The 19,298-nt window shown below is 50.1% G+C and overlaps 1 protein-coding gene and 1 pseudogene across 10 annotated transcripts in view; one reads left to right on the plus strand and one right to left on the minus strand.

The window, feature by feature from the left end:
* Positions 1-19,298, minus strand: part of TENM2 (teneurin transmembrane protein 2) — a 1,191,402-nt gene that overhangs the window by 2,827 nt on the left and 1,169,277 nt on the right. For all 10 annotated transcript variants that reach the window (XM_070414454.1, XM_070414453.1, XM_070414452.1 and 7 more), the window contains 3 exons: positions 15,517-15,813; positions 12,460-14,074; positions 1,192-1,322 (listed from right to left, as the gene is read on the minus strand). In XM_070414454.1, coding sequence (XP_070270555.1) covers positions 1,192-1,322; positions 12,460-14,074; positions 15,517-15,813 — 2,043 coding nt within the window. The remainder of the gene's footprint in view (positions 1-1,191; positions 1,323-12,459; positions 14,075-15,516; positions 15,814-19,298) is intronic.
* LOC139010042 (Y-box-binding protein 2 pseudogene) lies at positions 8,880-9,988 on the plus strand (annotated as a pseudogene).

The following is a 19,298-nucleotide window of genomic DNA, read 5'->3' on the forward strand; positions in this document are numbered from 1 at the left end:
GCAGCTGGGAACCTGGCTGCCGTGACCTAGATTGTTTTGAGGCCAATGCCCTGGATAGTCATGAACTTCCTTGGGTTAAGACCTTGCTACTCAAAGTATGGCTGGGAGCGGGGGAACCCCCGGGCCCGCCCTGGTAGAAAAAACCAGAAATCTCAAACCTCACTCAGGAGCCGCCTTCTAACCAGACAGACACCCTGGGTGGTTTGTAGCATATTCATGTCTGAGGTGCACCTGGCTTCGTGGGCCAGAGGGATTGTCCCCGGGCTCTGAGTCATTTGCCTGGGATTTTCGCCCTGGCTCCCCAAAGGGAGGAAATCACCATTATCGCCTTGGCCTTCCGTTCTCCACTCACAAATTACAGCTTGTCTCCACTGGTGGTTGGGGGACAGGCTGGGATAATGGAAGAGGCTGTGTTTGGGAGGTAATGGCACTTAGAGAAATGAGAGAAATGATGGCTATTCATCCGCTGAGTGGTCCCCGAGGGGCTGGACGGAGAGAAGGCTGTTCTCAATTACCCAGCGGCTCTTCCTCGTCGCTCTCATTACACAGTCTGGACCGTTCTCCAGCGCAGCTGGGACCTCTCGGGCCTTTATGGTGCCGAGCGCCGGTTCCGTGGCGGGGGATACGGGACATGCCGCCCACCCCGCCCGTCCCCTTGTGGCAGAGCTCGGAGCTGCACCCACGTGGAAAATGACCACCCCTTGGTCATCACCGAGAAAACCAAGGACAGATTATGTACTGAAAACTCAATCTGTATACGTTTGGGCCATAAAACCCCGACGTTTTATGCGGGGCATAAAAATATGCTTTAATGGGACAGAAACGGCAAAGCATCGTTTTATGATGCCCCATAAAAGCCGAAAGGTTTATGGTATTACAGGCAGTGCAGATGGTAGGTTGCTAGATTTCTCTGTGCTGTTGTTAATCAAGGAGTCACTCAAGGGTATATACTGAACAACTCATGATACCACAATTAAGGCTGTAATCGAGGTTCTGAAGAAATGCGTGTTGCGCCAGACAGGTGACAGCATCGACGCTGGCTTTCCTGGGAAGCCACAGAGGTTCATGCATCTTTTATACCCAGCTCCGGTGTTTCCCCCTCTGCCCACGTGCCCTTGGCTCCCGTGCAGTTCTGTTTGCAAAAGGGGACAGTGACAGTCCTTCATGTTCTTGGCAGGAACCCCCGCTTACCTGTCCATTCTCACTTGCTTGGCTCTCTGACAGTTCATAGGGAGGAGGCACGAAATACATTTTGGCTCTTGGGAAGCCAGGAATTATGTTGCTGAGCTGAAATCCAAACATCACAAGCCAGCTTTTCACATCTATGGTGGAAACAAAAACAAGGGCTTCTGAAATCACCATGGGTGGGAAGCAATAGGGGATTTTGGAAAGAGAAGAAAATGAAACGGATGGGTGGGTGTGAATCCAACAGGAGAGGGAGGCAGGAGCCTGTGAAGGTCTCCTGGTTCAGACCCAGAGCTTCTTTGCATGGGTTGGAGGAAGAAGATGCCCTCCCACACTTGGTCAGTCGTTAGCCCCCCATGTGGTGACTTAGAAGACCAGTGATGGAGCCAGGTAGATCGTAGATCTAGTTTCAAATGCCCTCGCTGTGTGACCTTGGACAAGCTCCTGCCCTTTCTCTATGCTTCAGGCTCCTCAGATGGGACTTGGGATAACCCCTGTGCCGATCTCGTTGGACTGTTGTGAGGGCTGAAGGAGAAAACCCATGGGAAGGGCTTACCACAGAGCCTGGCACGGGGATTGCTCCACCCAGTCACCCTCCCATTCTCCTGGGCAAGTATTTAAGGGAACCTCTAATACAGGCCAGTGGGTGTGTTTAGAAGCTAGAGATACAGTGATCAGCTGGATGGGTAAGTGGTGATCGTGAACACTGCGCAGGACATCTGGGTGGGGTGCTGCCCTGTGCTGGCTTTTGATGGGAAGGAGGGTCTGCGAATGTGTGGAATGCAGAGTCCTCTGGCTCCTGAGCCCCTTGGCTCAGGTGACTACTTTTCAAGGAGAGGCCAAAAGAGAGCCCTGTGCACTCAGTAAGACTGCCCTCCTCCCGCTAGAGGGCAAGATCGAGTCTCTTGCATTGGGAATCATACCTCCTGCCCCCCTGGGTCCTGCCCTCCACTGAATGGTCCCAACTCTCATAGGAAGACTGTATCCCCCAGAGCACCTGGCCTCCTCCCCCAGTGACCAGTGGAGAGTCCTGGACATCCATCCCTCACCATACTCACAGCCTCACCCACACCATCGCACCCCAACATCACGCCTTATGTCCCCTTCCCACTTCTACCCAACTCCCAAAACATGTCCATTGGGTTCTGGAATTCACGTCCATCAGCAGCAAAGTTCCCCATGTCATCAACCTCCTTCCTAAGGCCCCTTTCCCTTCCTGCTCTAACTGAAACCATCTCTCCCCCATGGACACTGGTCTGTGTGCTTCTCCTACAGTCGCTGAACCTGAGGTATGAGAGCTCCTTGTTGCAGTCATTACTGACAACAGGCCACTCACCTGCATTTCTTCATGCTTTTCTTCTCCACTGTCATTCTCCATCTCTGTTCCTGAATTCATTTTTAGTGATTTCATTATACAAGCACTTGATCCTTCAACTCCCTGCCCTCTTAGTTCCTTGATAATCCTCCCTCACTCATTCTCATCCTCTGGACCTCATCACCAGTCATTCTCATCTTCTGTCATGTCATTTTCATGCACATCACCCTGGGACCACTGCCAGGATACTCATTTTTGTAAACTGACATGCATACTCCTTGACCCTCTCCCCTCCCTAGGACCTTCAATCCATCCTAACCCTCTTTCCCTCATCCCTCAACATCTTGGTCTCTCTGCTTCTCTCACTGAGCACACATTCCATGGCCAATCATTAGACTCATTCTCTTGTGTACAGGCTCAGATTCTTCCCTTTCTCACTTCTTCACACTTGCTTGTTGAAGTCACAGTTTTGGTTAAATTTGAGTCTCTGCTTATTCCATGTTAGGAGCTGTGCAGCTGAATGTTCCTGGAGAAATGAATGTAATCATGCTGACTGTGCCACTTTAAATTCCTGACCACCAACCCTAATTGTGCCTTCAGTGGTTCTCAACCTTCCTAATGCCACGACCATTTAATACAGTTCCTCCTGTTATGGTGACCCCCAACCATAAAATTATTTTTGTTGCTACTTCATAACTGTAATTTTGCTACTGTTAGGAATCGTAATGTAAATATCTGATATGCAGGATGTATTTTCAGGGGTCGCGACCCACAGGTTGAGAACCGCTGCTAGTTGTCTGGCCATCTGACTACGTTCCCTTCCTCCACTCAGGCATCCTCCCATTCTCCTGGGTGATTTTACATCTTCTCATCTCTGCTTTCCCTTCCTCCCTCTAGCGGCTGACCGTGTTTCCTATTCTCCTGAGAAAACTGATGCAGCTAGAGGGGAGTTTCCCTAAACTACCAGCATCCGTGCCCATATTCCCCACCTTCTTCCTGAAGCTGTTTAAGTCAACCCGCCACTTACGTACTAGGTCACATCCTTTCCTGGCCACTCAAGAACATCTCTCCAGCACCTCTCTCCCCCTGATGTCACCAATGTCCTCTTCTTTCAATGGATCAACCTCATCAGCATACAAACATGCTACTAAATGTCCACCTTAAACAATCCCTCCCTTGTCTCTACTTCTCCCTTTAGCCATCACTCATTTCTTATCCCCCTTTCAAAAAGTTTCTCAAACTTAAAATAATTTTCTATACTCATTGTCTCCCATTCTCTTCCCATTCTCCTTTGAAACCCTCAACCTGCCCTGGCTGGTTTGGCTCAGTGGATAGAGTGTCGGCCTGTGGACTGAAAGGTCCCAAGTTCAATTCTGGTCAAGGGCATGTGCCTGGGGTTGTGGGCTCGATCCCCAGTAGGGGGTGTGCAAGAGGCAAGCCAATCAATGATTCTCTCTCATCATTGATGTTTCTATCTCTCCTTCTCCCTTCCTCTCTGAAATCAATAAAAATATATTTTAAAAAAGAATTACAAAAGCAAAAAAACAAAACAAGCAAACAAAAAAAACGCAACCTGGGCATGGGCCCTGACTGGGAATCAAACCTAAAACCTTTCAGTGCATGGGACAACACCCAACCAACCAAGTCACATGGGCCAGGGCTTAGCATTCCTTTTTATGGCTAAAGAATATTCCATTGTTTGTATATACTACATTTTACTTATCCATTAGTTTATGAATATTTGGGTTGTTTATACCTTTTTTCCTTACTATTATGAACAATGCTGTTATGACCACTGGTGCACAGATTTTTGTTGAAAATCTGTTTTTAGCCCCGGACAGTTTTGGTCAATGGTTAGAGAGTTGGCTCTTGGACTGAAGGGTCATGGGTTCAATTCTTGGTCAAGGTCATGTACCTTGGTTGCAGGTTCAATCCTTGGCCTGGGGTTGGGGTGCATGTGGGAGGCAACCAATTGATGTTTCTGTCTCTCTCCCCCTTGTCCCTCCTTTCCACTTTCTCTAAAAATCAATGGAAAAATATCCTAGAGTGAGGATTAAAAAAAAGGAAAAAGCCTGTTTTCAGTTTTCTTTTTTTTTTTTTTTTTAAATATTTGTATTGATTTTATTGATTTCAGAGAGGAAGGGAGAGGGAGAGAGAGAGAGAAACATTAATGATGAGAGAGAATCATTGATCGGCTGCCTCCTGCATGCCCCACACTGGGGATCGAGCCCACAACCTGAGCATGTGCCTTGACTGGGAATCGAACCATGACCTCCTGGTTCACAGGTCGATGCTCAACCCTGAGCCACACAGTGGGCTGTTTTCAGTTTTCTTGATCACATACCTAGGTGTGAAATTGCTGGGTCATATAGTTCAATCCTTTACAAATAGATCTAGAATCTGTGCCACTTCTTGTCATTTTCACCACCTCAACCCTGGCCCATCACCTCTTGCCTGGACTTCTTACTGGCTTCCCTGCTTCCACCTCGGACCCCACATGCCTTATCAGCACAGCAGCCGGAAGGAGCCTTTAAACATGGAGCAGGCCCTGCCATTCCTCTGCTGGGAACATGCCATGCCACTCCCCCATTTCTCTCCATGAAAAAGCCCAAGTCCTCCTGATGGTCTCTAAGGACCCTCGCCCGAGGTCTCTCTGACTTCACCTTCTCCCCTTGCTCCCTCAGCTCCAGCCTCTGCTATTGATCCATCAAGCCAGGTGCACACTCATCTCAGGGCCTGGAATGCGCATCCTGAAAAGTATCTTCAGGCTCCCTCACCTCTTTCAAGTCTTCTCAGATGCTGCCTTTCCAATAGGGCCAACCCCAACCACCACATTTACCACCTGCCTGACCCCCCAAAATCCCAAGTCTCCTTACCCTGCTCATCGCCTTCACCCCCCAGTAGTCACATTCCAACATGCTGTATCACTTGCATGTGTATTATACCTATTGGCTATTGTCAGAATGTATGCTTCACAAGGGCAGGGAGTAAAAAACCCCCACTATTTTAGTCACTGATGTCCCCCCAAGCCCTACAACAACGCTTGGAACAAAATAGGTGCTCAGTAAGTGTCCCTGGAAGGAATGAATGAATGAATGAGTAAACAGTGAACAAATGTGGCAAAGGCTTCCCTGACTGGTGTAAGGGTGACAGAGGAGCTAGCTATCCCTGCCTCAGAGCATGCCTGTGAAGGGGCTAGGTCTGCCCCGGGACTGTCATGAGTTAATGCTGACTTTGGTACTAAACATACAGGCTTGTAAGAACCCTTGAATGGGAGGGAATCTGGGATTCATGATGCATTCGGTGGCCTTGGGCACAGACTAGTCCCTTGAGCGACTTGGCAATGATATATTAGCGCTAGCCCATTTAAGAATTATTTAACAATACAGGCTTGAGATTGCCTTCAAAAGTGTGTTAGCATCCAGCAGAGAGAAGCCTGGCTTTAGTGCAGCAACAATCACATATTGACGAAGCAGCTGTTTTGTGCCAGATGCTGTAGAGCCTGGCTTTCCCAACTGTGGATATTCGTTTTTGAATGGCCATTCATTTTTTAATGGCCTCGGCACCATTGTTTGGCCATATCTACATATCACCTGCGCAGGCATTTACTTCCTGATTTCAGGAAAATAAAGTTTTCTTTTTCACTTAAGCCAGTCTATTTTTCTTTTTGAAGAAAACTCTTAAAATTTTTCAAAAATTATTTTTAAAATGGATTTTTAGAGAGAGAGGACGGGAGGAGAGAGAGAGAATTATTGATGAGAGAGCGAGACAGTGATTGGCTGCCTCCTGCACACCCACAAACTGACCAACCTAGAATCAAATTGGCAATCTTTCAGTGCATGGGTTGACACCCAACCAACTGAGCCACACTGGCCAGGGCTTCCCTCAGTCGATTTTTAAAAAGAGACAGTGCTACTACCATCAATGAGAAAGCAGACTCACTTGATGCGAACAGAAAATAACTGTAAAATTAAAACAAAGAAAACAGAATCGATGCAATTAAATTGAGCATGATTTTGTTGCCAGCTATACTGAGGGAGTCTTAGATCTGCTCTCTCCATTAGAAAGGGAGATCAGAAGTGTTAATGAGGTGGCAAACACACCCCAGTGTCCAGGGTAGACTTTCTCCGCCTCAACTGATTGGGAGGAATGCAAGGAGGACTGAAAAGAGACTGAGGTCCCCATCTGTGTTTCCATGCTGCTTAGTACCTCAGCTGCACACCTTCACAGACACGTGGGCTGTGTAGGGAATTCCCTGAAAGGCAAGAGAGGCCTTTTCCCTGTAGGATCCTCCCCAGCACTCAGGAGGTGATTCCTGGCCCCTGCCTTTGAGACCAGGAATTTGAAGGGCCACACCCACGAATAATAATTGCTCATGCCACCTGCCTTTTTTACCTTCTAACATGGCTTGGTTTCTGAGTCTAAACCTACTGTAAAGTGTTTATTTGAGTTGCTGGTCTCCTCCTCCATTCGGCGGGAGGCACACCTGGCACCACAAGCCCCCTCCTCCCTTGGAAGTCACTGGTACGTGACGGGCTCCTTAAACATCTGGCAATATGGCGCCTCCTAAGAGCTCATTCCCTCCCTCTTCTCAGGTTCTCCAATGCATCTGGAAGCACGTTCTCTCTCCAAAACCTGCTGTCAGCACAGAAGCTTGGTGCTAAGCAAGCATAGATGGGAGGAGGGGGCGCCTTCCTCCTCACCGAGGGAAAGGAAACCCCACAAAATCTGACTTTATGCTCACAGGTGCCTGGGGTTATAAACCCAAAGACCCACTCAGGACAAGGGGTGGGAGGAAAATGCAAGTCATGGTGGGTGACACCTAGGAGGTTCACTTGGCTCCAAATTTGTTGGGGTTTCGGGTTTGCCAAATCCATGCCACTCAGAGCAGAATTTGGATCTGTTTCAGGGTAGAGCTGGAGAGTCCTCCCCCCACACCCCAGAAAATGATGCAGGGGTGGCGTCCCCACTCTTCATCTACAAAGTTCCCATGTCCAAGTTCATTGCTGTGTATGCATAGCAACCGCATTCCATACGCCTTTGTGCTGGGCCAAGTGTGTTACAAGTCACAATTCATTTACTTTTCCCAATCCCATGGGGGAGAACTATTATTATCACCATTTTGCTGACAAAGAACCGAAAGCTCAGAAAGGTTAAGACGTTTGTTCAAGTTACACAGCAAGTGATGGGCAAGGCCAGAATCGATGTGCTCATGGCCTGAGGACAGACCAGGCTCTGGGCTGGGCTCTGGTCCAGGTTTGTCCAGGACTGGGGAGTCTCCTGGGATGCTAACATTGGGAGTGACGTCTGTCTCCCTGTCTGTCTTTTTACTAATACCATTTAATCACCGATATAGCAATCATCAATATATCACCTTAAAAAAGAACTGTTAAGCCTGGCCAACGTGGCTCAGTGGATTGAGCATCAACCCCATGCACCAAGAGGTCACGGGTTCAATTCTCGGTCAGGGCACATGATTGGGTTGCGGGCTTGATCTCTAGTAGCGGGTGTGCAGGAGGCAGCCGATGGCTGTTTCTCTCTCATCAATGTTTCTATTTCTCCCTCTCCCTCTTTCTCTAAAACCAATAAAAACATTTAAAAATATTAAAAAACACACAACTGTTAAAAAGGCTGCATTTTTGGAGCCCGTGAGTGGGAAAGGAATCTTTCCTGACCTCCGTCGCCCCTTCCTGGCAGCTGCCCCTCTGCTCCAGCCCAGGTGTCTTGGAGCTGCTGACGGGGCCTCCCCCGCCCGCTCTCCAGGGAGCCTCTTGCATTCAGAGAGCTATTTCCCAACAGCCAAGATGCTCTTGAGCACCAGAGAGAAGGTTCCGTGCTTCCCGTCCCTCCCGACTACATCTTAATTATTCTTCTGCTTAAATGGCGAGCGGCAAGTTCAACCACTCCGCTGCTCTCCTAAGTGGCAAATGAAGGCTCATTGAGATGAGGTTACAGATGAGCAACGTGCGCAGAGTGGAGACGAGTTGGTGTTCTCCGCGGGGTCCCTGCTCCACGGGTCCCCTCCCCCTGACGGGGCAGCGGGTGTGGGTGTGGGCGTGCGCCTGGCCCTGTTCTCTCCCCCCAGCTCCCGGGTCCAGCTGGGACGGGAAACATCAGCCCAGACCACGTGGCTTCTCTAACACTACCTTTTATGTCAGACTCTTTCTAATAGTTTCCGGATTTAATTTTGTTGGACTTGGTTCAACCTGATTTAATTCACATTTATTGAGTCGCTCTGAAGCCCTGGAACGAGGAAAGCCGCCTCCCTGGGGCTCAAGGCTCGGGAGCGCACGTGGGTGGCGGTTCGCGAGCCGCGGGAGGGGAGGGGAGGGGAGGGGAGGGGAAGGGAGGGGCCGGGACCAGTCCTGGACCCCACGGCATGAACGGCCGGTACTGGACCTCGCCTCGCGGGGTGAGCGGCTGGTACTGAACCTCGCCTCGCGGGGTGAGCGGCCGGTACTGGACCCCGAGATGAGTGAGGCAGAGGCGGCAGCTGTGTGGCCAGCGGCCCCCAGTGGCGACTCGCCAGTTCGCGTCTCTGGGGCGATAGCGGTGGGGGGACCAGTGCCCGCGGAGCCACAGAAAGCAGGCGGCGGGATCGGAGCTGCCTCGAGCTTCGCTGCTGGGACCCCGCACCCCTAGCGCCTCCCCGCCCCCCCCACCCCCCCGCAACGGCAGCCTTGGGGACCCCTGCGCCCCCAGCCGGCGTCAGACGGACTGGCCGGTGCTGCCCGACAGTTCCAGGTCCGAATGGTTACGGATCCATCAACAGGAAGGACACCCAGGCGGATGCCTCGGGTCCCCAGGCAGCTGTTACAGAAGCCCCGCCTCTGCGCAGCCTTGGAGAGACTGTGGAAGGAGAGAAGGTGCAGAAACTGCTCATGTAACTGGGCCTAGGTGGTTGCCAGTGAAGGGCAGCCCCTTCGCTTCCCCCAGGTCCCCCCGCAGTCCACGTAGATACTGGTTGAATGGGTGAATGGATTCACCGCCGGCCTTGCCCAGCTGCCCCACCAGCCGTGGTGGCGGAAACAGGCAGCGCAGGGAAGCGAGCTGAAGACCCTGCGGGGAGGCCCAGAGGGTGGCTTCCACCACCTTCCTCTATGGACCTGGTTTTGTGCGAGGCCCACGGACCCCAGCCCAGCGGCAGCCTCCAGGGACACCAAACGGGTAGAACCTAAAGACACAGCCCCATTGGAGGGGGCCCACAACTAGGAGATGAGTGGGTGTCCCCACCCAGATTCCAGCCCAGATACAGAAGGTCCTTCCGCCCCAGGCCACCCAGCAGCTAGCCTACCATAAGGTGAGGGCGTCGAGACCAAGCCCAACCGACGACCCACGGACGGCTCCCGGCCAGAGCCCAGCGCCCATGAAGCCGCCCCTCCTTCCAGTGAAGACAGCAGCAGCTCCCTGGACCCCACAGCCTACAGCCCAGGACCCACCTCAGCCCCCATGAACAGGGGGGACCCCCCCCCCCCAATACAGCAGTGATTCCAACTCAGAGGACACCCAGAGCTACCATCTGGTATCTGCCAGTTCAAAACACCGGCTTTCCCCCCTTTTCCTGAGACTCAGGAGGCCAAAGCCAGAGCCTTCTGCTTTTTCTCTCTCGCCCCTACCTTGGGATGAAGGAAGGGGTCCATCCTTTGTGTTGAGAGGCACCAACCCCCTCCCCTAAACCAGGCCGAGAAGGAGCCAGCCAGCTCTTACTGCTGCTGGTGGTTTATCTTCCCCGCCCCAGTTTATTTTCTGGGTCCCTTCTACCTCTGAACTTCGTGTGCCCCCTGAGCTGCCAGGAATAGCATAAAGGTTTTTTTTTCCCCCTTTCAGAAGAACCAGGAAAGTGGCTGAGGGGGTCAGTGAGGTCGAGTGTACTCTGTGAATGATTTTGTTTGGGCCTTGGCAGCTGTAGGCACCTGTTCAGCTCATTTTGAGGGCTTTAAAAAATATGCCTCTGGCTGATCCATCCCTAAGGTATCCAGCGCCCAGCAGGGCTTAGGGAAGCACAGTCTGGGCGATGGGAGAGTCTTCTCCTATGCCCCCCTCCTTCCATCTGGGACACTGTTAGTCCCGCTGCCCCCTCCCTCCCATTTCATAAAGATCTGCTCAAACGCCACCTTTTCAGAAAGGCCTTTGTGAGCACCCACGTAGACACTGCCTACCACTCTCTAACCCTTTAGACTATTTTATTTCTCTTCATCGCACTTATCATTATCTGAAACTATATACATATGTGTGTGTGTTTTCCTGAGAGGTGCTTTAATTTGAAACTGCAGTGAACTGGGGTCAAAAGCCAGGCTAAGCCACAGGGAGGAGAGGGAGCCTGGCAGAGTAGCATGGGAATGCCTCCTGACGAGGTGCAGGGGGGAGAATGGGAGGGAACCAGCGTGGCCGTAGCTCCTGGGCTCACAGGTACCCGCTGCTTCTGTTGGGGGTGGGGTACTCGGCTCGGCTTCAAAGGGTCTGGAACTTGTCGATGAGGCATGGCATAGCCACAGGTTGATCGTTAAGGTCGAACTATTTCTCTCTGCAGCACGGGACATAGTGGGCTGCGCGGTGCTCCTGGTAACTGCTGCTTCCTTTCCTATCTGGGGGACGGACAAGTGATTCCTTGTCATGGGAAAGTTGGGGCCCCTTAGGCTTGATGCCTCTCTGGCCCATGGCCAAAAGCTGTTAAGTTTCTTGGAACTTGGGGGCCTTGGACTTGGGGTCCCCGTGTTGTTCCTCTATAATGCATGGGCAGGCGAGATGGCCTTGGCTTCTTTGCTGGAAGTTGGTCTCTTTGGATCTCCATCCATCCATCCATCCATCCGTCCATCCATCCATCCATCCATCCATCCAGATTTCCTTGCTTATTTCCCCGAGGACGGGGACTTTAACTTGCTCTCCACTGCATCTCTGGTTCTAAGTATATGTTAGATGCTATGAAAATATTTGTTGAATGGGTGAATGGATGGATGGACATGTAGGTGGAGAAGACCCTCTCTGGTGTCCTCTTCATACCCTGTCAAAGCTTCCTGTGTCCTTCTGACTTTTGCTCATAGTTCTTCTTCAGCCTTGAGCCCATTTCTGCCAACCAAGATCACCTTCATCAGGCCCAGTTTGACCCTTGGGGCCCTTCTGTAGTACATCAAACTTTTAAAATCTTAAGTCACACACACACACACACACACACACACACACACACACACCTTTGAGAGAAGGAGAAGGGTGCTTGTCTCGTTCAGCATTGTCTCCCCCAGAAACTAGCCTGGTCATTCTAGAAATGCTTGTTGAATAAATAACAGGTACCTGTAAGGTAGCACAGACTTAATTCTGCTTTGTGTTATCATTGGTTATTTGTATGTGTGTCCTGCCAGCCTGAGGGTGAGGTGGGGAACTGGGTCTTAGTCATCTCAATACCGAGGCTAACTCATTGCTTCACTAGTGACGATGATGTTAACAGCATGAGCAGATGCCCTTTGGTGAACATCCACTAAGTGCCAGGTACTAGACTTCACCTACATTAGAGTTCATGTACTTTTCAAGACCACTCTCTGGGATGGTTTTATGAGTGTCCTTTCACAGAGAAGGAAACTACAGCTCAGAGAGATTGGACAAGTAGCCCATGGTCCATTGGTTTATAAATCAAGAAGGAGAATTGGAACCAGATAGTTCTGACACTAGAGTCCCTTTCTTTCCCTCTTCCTATGGTGGTTTTCCTCTGTGGGGGTAAAAAGCCTCTTATAAAACTTATTTCAACTAAATGGTCTTGCAAATGGTCAGGACATCTTCAAACAGACTTGGTGACTGCTCTGTACTGCTGTCACTTGACTGTCCTAGATACTGTACAGCCCAGGGTTTACAGTTCTCCACATTCTCCTAGTATAAGACATAAGACCTTCTTTTGAGGTTCCCAATGGTGTACCAGGACAACCACCCCACAGGGAGCCACTGCCCAACTGAGGCAGCAGTGTCCTCACCTGTCACGTAGTTCTTTAAATCCAGCTCATTGCTGAGAGGATTGTTGCTCTTGAACATATACAGGTTAAAGGGGGCTGGTTCCTTGCCCACGTTTTTCCACATGGTGTAGTCTGGAGAGGTCCACCGTCCAGCCAGCACATCATAATCACGTTGAGTGAAGTGGACCAGTTTGGTCAGGGGATCGTAGAGTCCCCCATGGAAGCCAATGACCATCTGGAAGTCGGGGTTGGAGTCATAATAAATCTCCCCATAGGCTGTATATTGCAACTGTTTGATCATGAGACCGTTGATGCTGAACACAGCTAGGGGAGTCCCTGTGTTATCTGAGGCAACATAGTACTCCTCCCCACTGCTGCTCTCCATGGCAAAGAGGTGACCTTGGAGGTCATAGTAGAGCGAGGTTATCTCTGAATTGGAGTGATTGTAGACATGGGTGATGCGAGTCGGGTTGTGGAGGTCAGAGTAGAAATATTGCAGATGGTGGCCCAAGTTGGTCTTGTAGGAAGCCCGCCGCCCCACACCATCATAGCGGTATTGGACGCTCCACCCACTGGCCTTGTTGTAGGCTCTTGTCAGGAGGCCCTTGGAGTTGTACTCGAAGATGTCAGCCCCTCGCTGGCACAGATAGCCATCATCGTCAATTTTGTACTGCACATCACCAAGTCTGGTTATCCGATCCCGGAGGTCATAGCGCAAGGGCATAAGGCGCACACTATTGCCCGGGTTCAGCAAGTGAAGGTTCCCATTGAGGTCATAGCTATAGCGCCAGGTCGGGCGGTCATTGACAGCCACACTCTGAAGCTGCCCATCCCCGTCATAGTCATAGGTGTACTTGGTGGTGTTGGCATAGGGCCCCAGTTTTAGCTCCCTCTTGATCACTCTTCCCATGCTGTCATATTGCACCGTCATCCAGTACATGAGGGACCTGAACATCTCGTACTGAACTTCCTTGATCCTCCCGTGGGTGTCAAAGTGTTTGCTGAGGGTCATCACGGCGGTGGTAATGATTTGGTTGATGTCATAATAGATAACCCCAAACTTGCCAAAGTGCTCCACCTTGCCCGAAATCTCATCATAGCGGTAGAGGTCAACAGGAAGGGGAGTTTCACTTATGACGGGCTTAATGCTTGCGATCCGGAAGCTGTTGTCATGATAGGTGTAGTCGAACCTGGCATTGACCATGCCTTCCTCAGAAAACCTATAGATCTGCTTGTCTACGAGTGGGCCAATCTTCCGGTACCGGATGGTGCAGGAGAAGCCCCCACTTTGGAGGTTGACCATCTTCAAAACACCAGTGGTCTCGTCGTACCCAAAAGTGACAGCGGTACTGTCATAGACAATCTCTGATAACTTGGAGAGTTTCCCATACTTGTAGAATACCTGGCGCCCGGTGCCCAAAAAGGACGTCTTCAGGATTCGGCCATCATCACTGTAGTCAAAGATGACCGAAGCGTTGCTTTCGGGCGGGTTGTAAATGTTGCGGATGTAGCCAATGGAGGTGTGCGTGGACATGCTGTGTCGGGCGACGCTGGGCATGGTGACGGCATGGAGACGGTCGGAGGAGTCATACTCAAATATGTACTGACGCTGACTCTGAAGCAGGAGGACCATGGACTGGAGGAAGGAAGGGGGAAGGAAACCCATGAGTTGGCTTTTTAGGACCAATCACTCACACTGACAGAATTTATGCCATTTCCCCAAAAGTCCATTCAAAAGGCATGAGGGATGGGGAAGTTTAGACCAGAGATTATGAGTAGGTTGATTTCATCGGGCATGCCAACTCTGATGGATCAGGGTGGCTGTCCGGAGCAGGGCTTCTCAAACCTTAATGTGCATGTGAAATACCCAGGGACCTTGTTAAAAGGCAGATTCTGATTCATTAGTTCTGGGAGGGGTGGGGCCTGAGAATCTGCTTTTATAACAAGCTCCCAGGTGATGCTGCTGTTGCTTGGAGGGCTTGGAGGACTGAGCTAAGAGGCATTGGTTGAGTTTGCCTATAGACTCAATAACAAGAAATCCTGAGATTGTTTAGTAATGACTTGCCACTGACACAGCAGGGGACAGGTGTGACACACATACTATGTTTCTGCCACCCCTGATTAAAGAGAAAGCACAGCCTCCATTTAGAAGCTACTGAAAAGATTAAATAGTTCAGAATCATTGATTCTTTGGGTAAAAAAAATGGCCTTGAACTTGAGGCCATTGGGAGATTCCTGCCTCCTCTGGTCAACCATTCCAGTATTTTATGGCATAATGAGAAGAGTATTTGGGAGGGACCGAAGGGACAGCAGCCCCTCTCTTGCAGAGGAGGTAACAGCTCTGTCTGCAAGGGATCACTAATCAGGAGGCGAGGAAGGAAGGAATGGAAATGGACCTGTGTCAAGGTGAGTCCAGCAGCTTCTGTCTAATGACGAGATGACCAGGGCAGCCTCAAAAGTCATGACTAGTGTCCTGAAGGGACCTCTTTTTATTGCATGGCCAACCTCCGCAGACCTACACGGAGACCTGAACCTGGCACTTTTAGACACAGGGAATCTGGAGAGGATCCGTTGGCTGGTTCAACACTTGGCCCAGAGGAAGGGCGTTGCTCTGTGTGCTTGAGTTTTAAGCACAATCTCTTCCTCTGATGGCTAAATTTCGGGCAAGGCATTTCTAATTTATAAGTAATTTGTAAGAAATGATTAGCCATTTCTAATTTATAAGTAAGGATTTCTACTTTGTAAGTGATGATTAGCCATGTTGCCAACGGGATGATTCTGTCAGCTTCAACAGCACTTATTAGGATTTTTGGAATAAAATCAGACCGTCTATCCGTTTTGCCATTCCTGAGTATCTAGTACTTTTTTTTTTGCTTTTAATGGTAATAGTGCTGAGCTATGAATAACATTTCATTCAGATTTCCTCCTTCCCAGTGAGGGGGGATAGTAGGAGGGGAGCCCTTGTGGAATCCAAGTAAAGATGTTCAGATGGCTTATAGCAAGGTGTATTGGTCAGCTGAAAAAGAGCAGCCGTACCAAGAGACAGCCCCGCTGGCCCAGGGTGGCACGGGTACCCACCTTGTCAAGGTAGGAGTAGCTCCACACTTTCCCGTCAGCAAACATGCGTGACACGATCCGGCCTTGCTTGTCGATGTCTGTCCTCTCACTCATGGCCCCACGCTGCAGGCCAGCCAAGCGCCCATTGAAGAAGTACGAGACGTTGACGGCTGCCAACCCGCTGCTGGGGAGCCAGAGGAAGGGGCGGCCCACCTGGTCGTAAATGATCCTCAGGGTGAACTTCCGGTGATCATCATAGATCTTTTCCGTTCGAATATTCCGGTCATAGTCGATGGACAAGAGATTCCTTCCGTGGACCTAGGCAAACACAAAGGGCCTGGCTTGAAATATACCACCTGGGCGTGTTAGCTCAGTCTTCTATGGAGGACGTGGTTGGCGCGGCTGGGGCACAGTGTGCGTTGGAGGAAGAAATAACCCTGAATTTACCTAGAGGAGTGCTTTCTAAACTCTTGCATCACGGTATGGCGATATTTGTAGGATGTACTGGAATACAGACATGGGGCTGCTTAAGGTCAGTGATGGCTGATCTGGGCATGGCAGCCAGGAGCAGTCACATGGGCCGTGACTTGCACAATTACAAGGGTACCACCAGGTTGTAGAAAGCGTGGATGGCGACAAATGTGCAGTGCACGGCCACCGAGGGGCCAAGAGGATTTGTATATTTGCACACTTAGAACCGTTTTTGGCCATGTCATCAGCTGAGCAGCTAACAATCTGCAATAACAGGTGTCAGGATTTCTTCTGAAGCCTTAAGTACCCAGGAGGGTAGGGAGAAGGTCTTGGAAACCCATATTTTACAAAGACCTGGGAATCTGAAGGCTCATTCTTACGTGCACTCCTTTACTTCTATGTAGAGAAAATCTTACCACTGCCAGGGATGCAAGAACTCAGTGGGGAGACCTCAGCAGGGCTGAGAGATGCCAAAAAAGGGAAGGGCTGACTCTTGAGGTTTAGCTAGTCCTGAGAGGATGGCTGGAAGTGCATAAAATGAGGCCGACTCAGTCAGGCTCTTTCAATATAATTGACTGCAAATCCAGACGTCCCTGGAGTGACTGTTGAAGGCCATGGAGGATATAAACAGGCAGAGGGAAGAGACGGGAGAGATGTCTGGTACCTCCTCACCTTACCCTAATGGTTCACCAGCACTTAATGATAATAATGATGCTGGTGACGATGATGGTAATAATAACTTTCACATGGCCCGAGGGCTAGTATGTATAGGCATTGAGTTAGGCGATTTGCATCTATTGTCTGAGCTGATGCTCACAAAGATCACTGGATCAATGAGGAAACTGAGCTGGAAACAGAGAGGTTACGTCCTTGCTCAAGGTCTCACAGCAATGACGTGGTGGGGTTGGTCTGGGATTTACTAGTAGCTCTAAAGACTTTGACCAGTTAACCACTTAGACATGTAACCAGGTTTACTGCTTCCTGTGTTACATGTGCATTGAGTGCCCTGAGATATGTCCACTGAGGCAGAGACTGTAAGGCAATGCTGCGGCCCTTGAGGGCTTCATGTTGCAGCATGATGGGGAGACAAGGACGACCTCTGATACCTCAGACACCCGTATTCTGCAGAGCAGTATTGTACTCAGGTAAAGAACGACATTTCACAGCTTCCTTTGGAGATAGGGGTGGCTAACATGATTTAAGTGATAGTTATTAGCTCGGTCTTCTGGGAACCTTGGAGAAGCCGACTCAGCTAAGAAGTAGGCACCCTTTTGTTTTCCCCGCTTTCCTCTCCTCTTAGGTGGAATGTGGACATGATCTCTGAAGCTCCAGCATTCACCTTGTGACTATGGGCTGACTTTGAGGATGGAAACCTCAAGGATGATGGCTCACCCAGAGAAAGAGTCTAGATCTTTCTCGCTCTCTCTCTCTCTCTCTCTCTCTCTCGACCTAGGTGTCTTTAATGGTCATCCATACCAACCTTGAATTGCTTACCTCTAGACTCCTTTTAGATCATAAAAAATAGCAAGTTATTCCTATATCTCTGTTACATTGCAGTTGAAACTAATCTAAACTGATAGAAGCCCCTGATGCTTTGACAGGTACTGTGCTAGGTACTTTAGATACCTGATCCCAGTTTAATTCTCACAACATAAGTAGAAGTTATTTTTTTACATGGGCAGTTAGCTCAGAGGATGACATAGCTAGACAGGTTCAGGGGCTGGATTTGAACCCAGGACTATTCGACTCTTCAAACTGTTGCTGTTTCCGTGGAGAGAAAGGGATAGAACATTGGAGATAGAACATTTGGAAAAACTTGGATATAGGGATGAAGGTGGCAAGTTCTTGGGATTATAAGAAGCTTAGCTTTCAGCGGAAGATGCACACCATCAGACTTGCAGCAATTGGGAAGAACAGTCAAGAAGGCAACAGGGGAGGGGTAGCACTTTTTTTTAACCAGTCCAAACTTAACGCTGCCAGAATTACTGGGGATCTTGATCCCACATTAGAGTCACACAGGCTGGGGTCACCTCATCTGGAGACAGAAGTTTGGCCACATCGGGTTGCTCCATTTGGGACAACTGCAGAAGATTCCCAGACCTGCGAGTTTAAGAATTCCAGCTCAAGCCCTCGCCAATGTTTTATTCGCAGAATGAATGATGCGGCAAGAGGGAGGATTTTCAGCATTCTCTGAGCCAACTGCTAGTGACACCCCACCATCTCCTATCTCCTATCCCCATTCCCTTTCCCTATCCCCCCTTTTGCTTCTCTTTGATAACAGTGTATAGCCCCCAGTGCATTTATTATTCACTAGCGGTCCAGTGCACGAAATTCATGCACTTGGCGGGGGGGTCCCTCAGCCCAGCCTGCGCACTCTCGCAGTCCGGGAGCCCTTGGGGGATGTCCGACATCCTTAGTGCTGCAGTGGAGGCGGGGGAGGCTCCTGTCACTGCCACTGTGCTTGCCAGCCATGAGCCTGGCTTCTGGCTGAGCGGCAGTCCCCCTGTGGGAGCTCACTGACCACCAGGGGGCAGTCCTGTGTTAAGCGTCTGCCCCCTGGTGGTCAGTGTGTATCATAGTGACTGGTCGTTCCGCTGTTCAGTCGATTTGCACATTAGCCTTTTATTATCTAGGATTTAACATTAATTCTGCGCCACCATCAGGCTTGGTGCCTGTGGTGGAAGGTGGGATGAGCACCACCAACAGAGCCATGTGGCCTGAGGACCTATGATGCTCTTAGCCTGCTCCGAGCACTGCCCTTGTTTTATCTTATTCAATCCTCACAATAACACTCCTAGGCGAGCACTGTTATTATCTTCCTGTGACATGCAAGGCACGACTAGGTTTAAATGCCCTGCCCAAGTTTATACAAGTGGTAAGTTGTGCAGCCAGGACCCCAAGCAAGAGTTCATGGTCTTCACCTGGCTCAGTCCTGCCTCTCCGACCAGCGCATGTGATTCCATCAGGCACGTGATTCTAAACCGTGCGGGCTGCTGTAGCAAATCCTGCTGCTGGACTGATTCCATAGCACAGAGTCAGCTCCCAGGGAATAGAAGTGGGTGGTTCTGATGTGTGCTCTTGGTTAAAATATCTCAGTATGGGATGGCCAGCATGGCTCAGTGGTTGAGTGGTGACCTATGAACCAGGAGGTCACAGTTTGATTCCCTGTCAGGGCACATGCCCAGCTTGTGGGCTTGATCCCCAGTATGGGGTGTGCAGGAGGCAGCTGAGCAATGAGTCTCTCTCATCATTGATATTTCTATTTCTCCCTTTCCCTTCCTCTCTGAAATTAATAAAAATATATTTAAAAAAATACACTCAGTATGATAGAA

The sequence above is a fragment of the Myotis yumanensis genome, unplaced genomic scaffold, assembly GCF_028538775.1.
Source record: "Myotis yumanensis isolate MYYU_CA2020_CCGP unplaced genomic scaffold, mMyoYum1.0.hap1 SCAF_5, whole genome shotgun sequence".
Classification (NCBI taxonomy): domain Eukaryota; kingdom Metazoa; phylum Chordata; class Mammalia; order Chiroptera; family Vespertilionidae; genus Myotis; species Myotis yumanensis.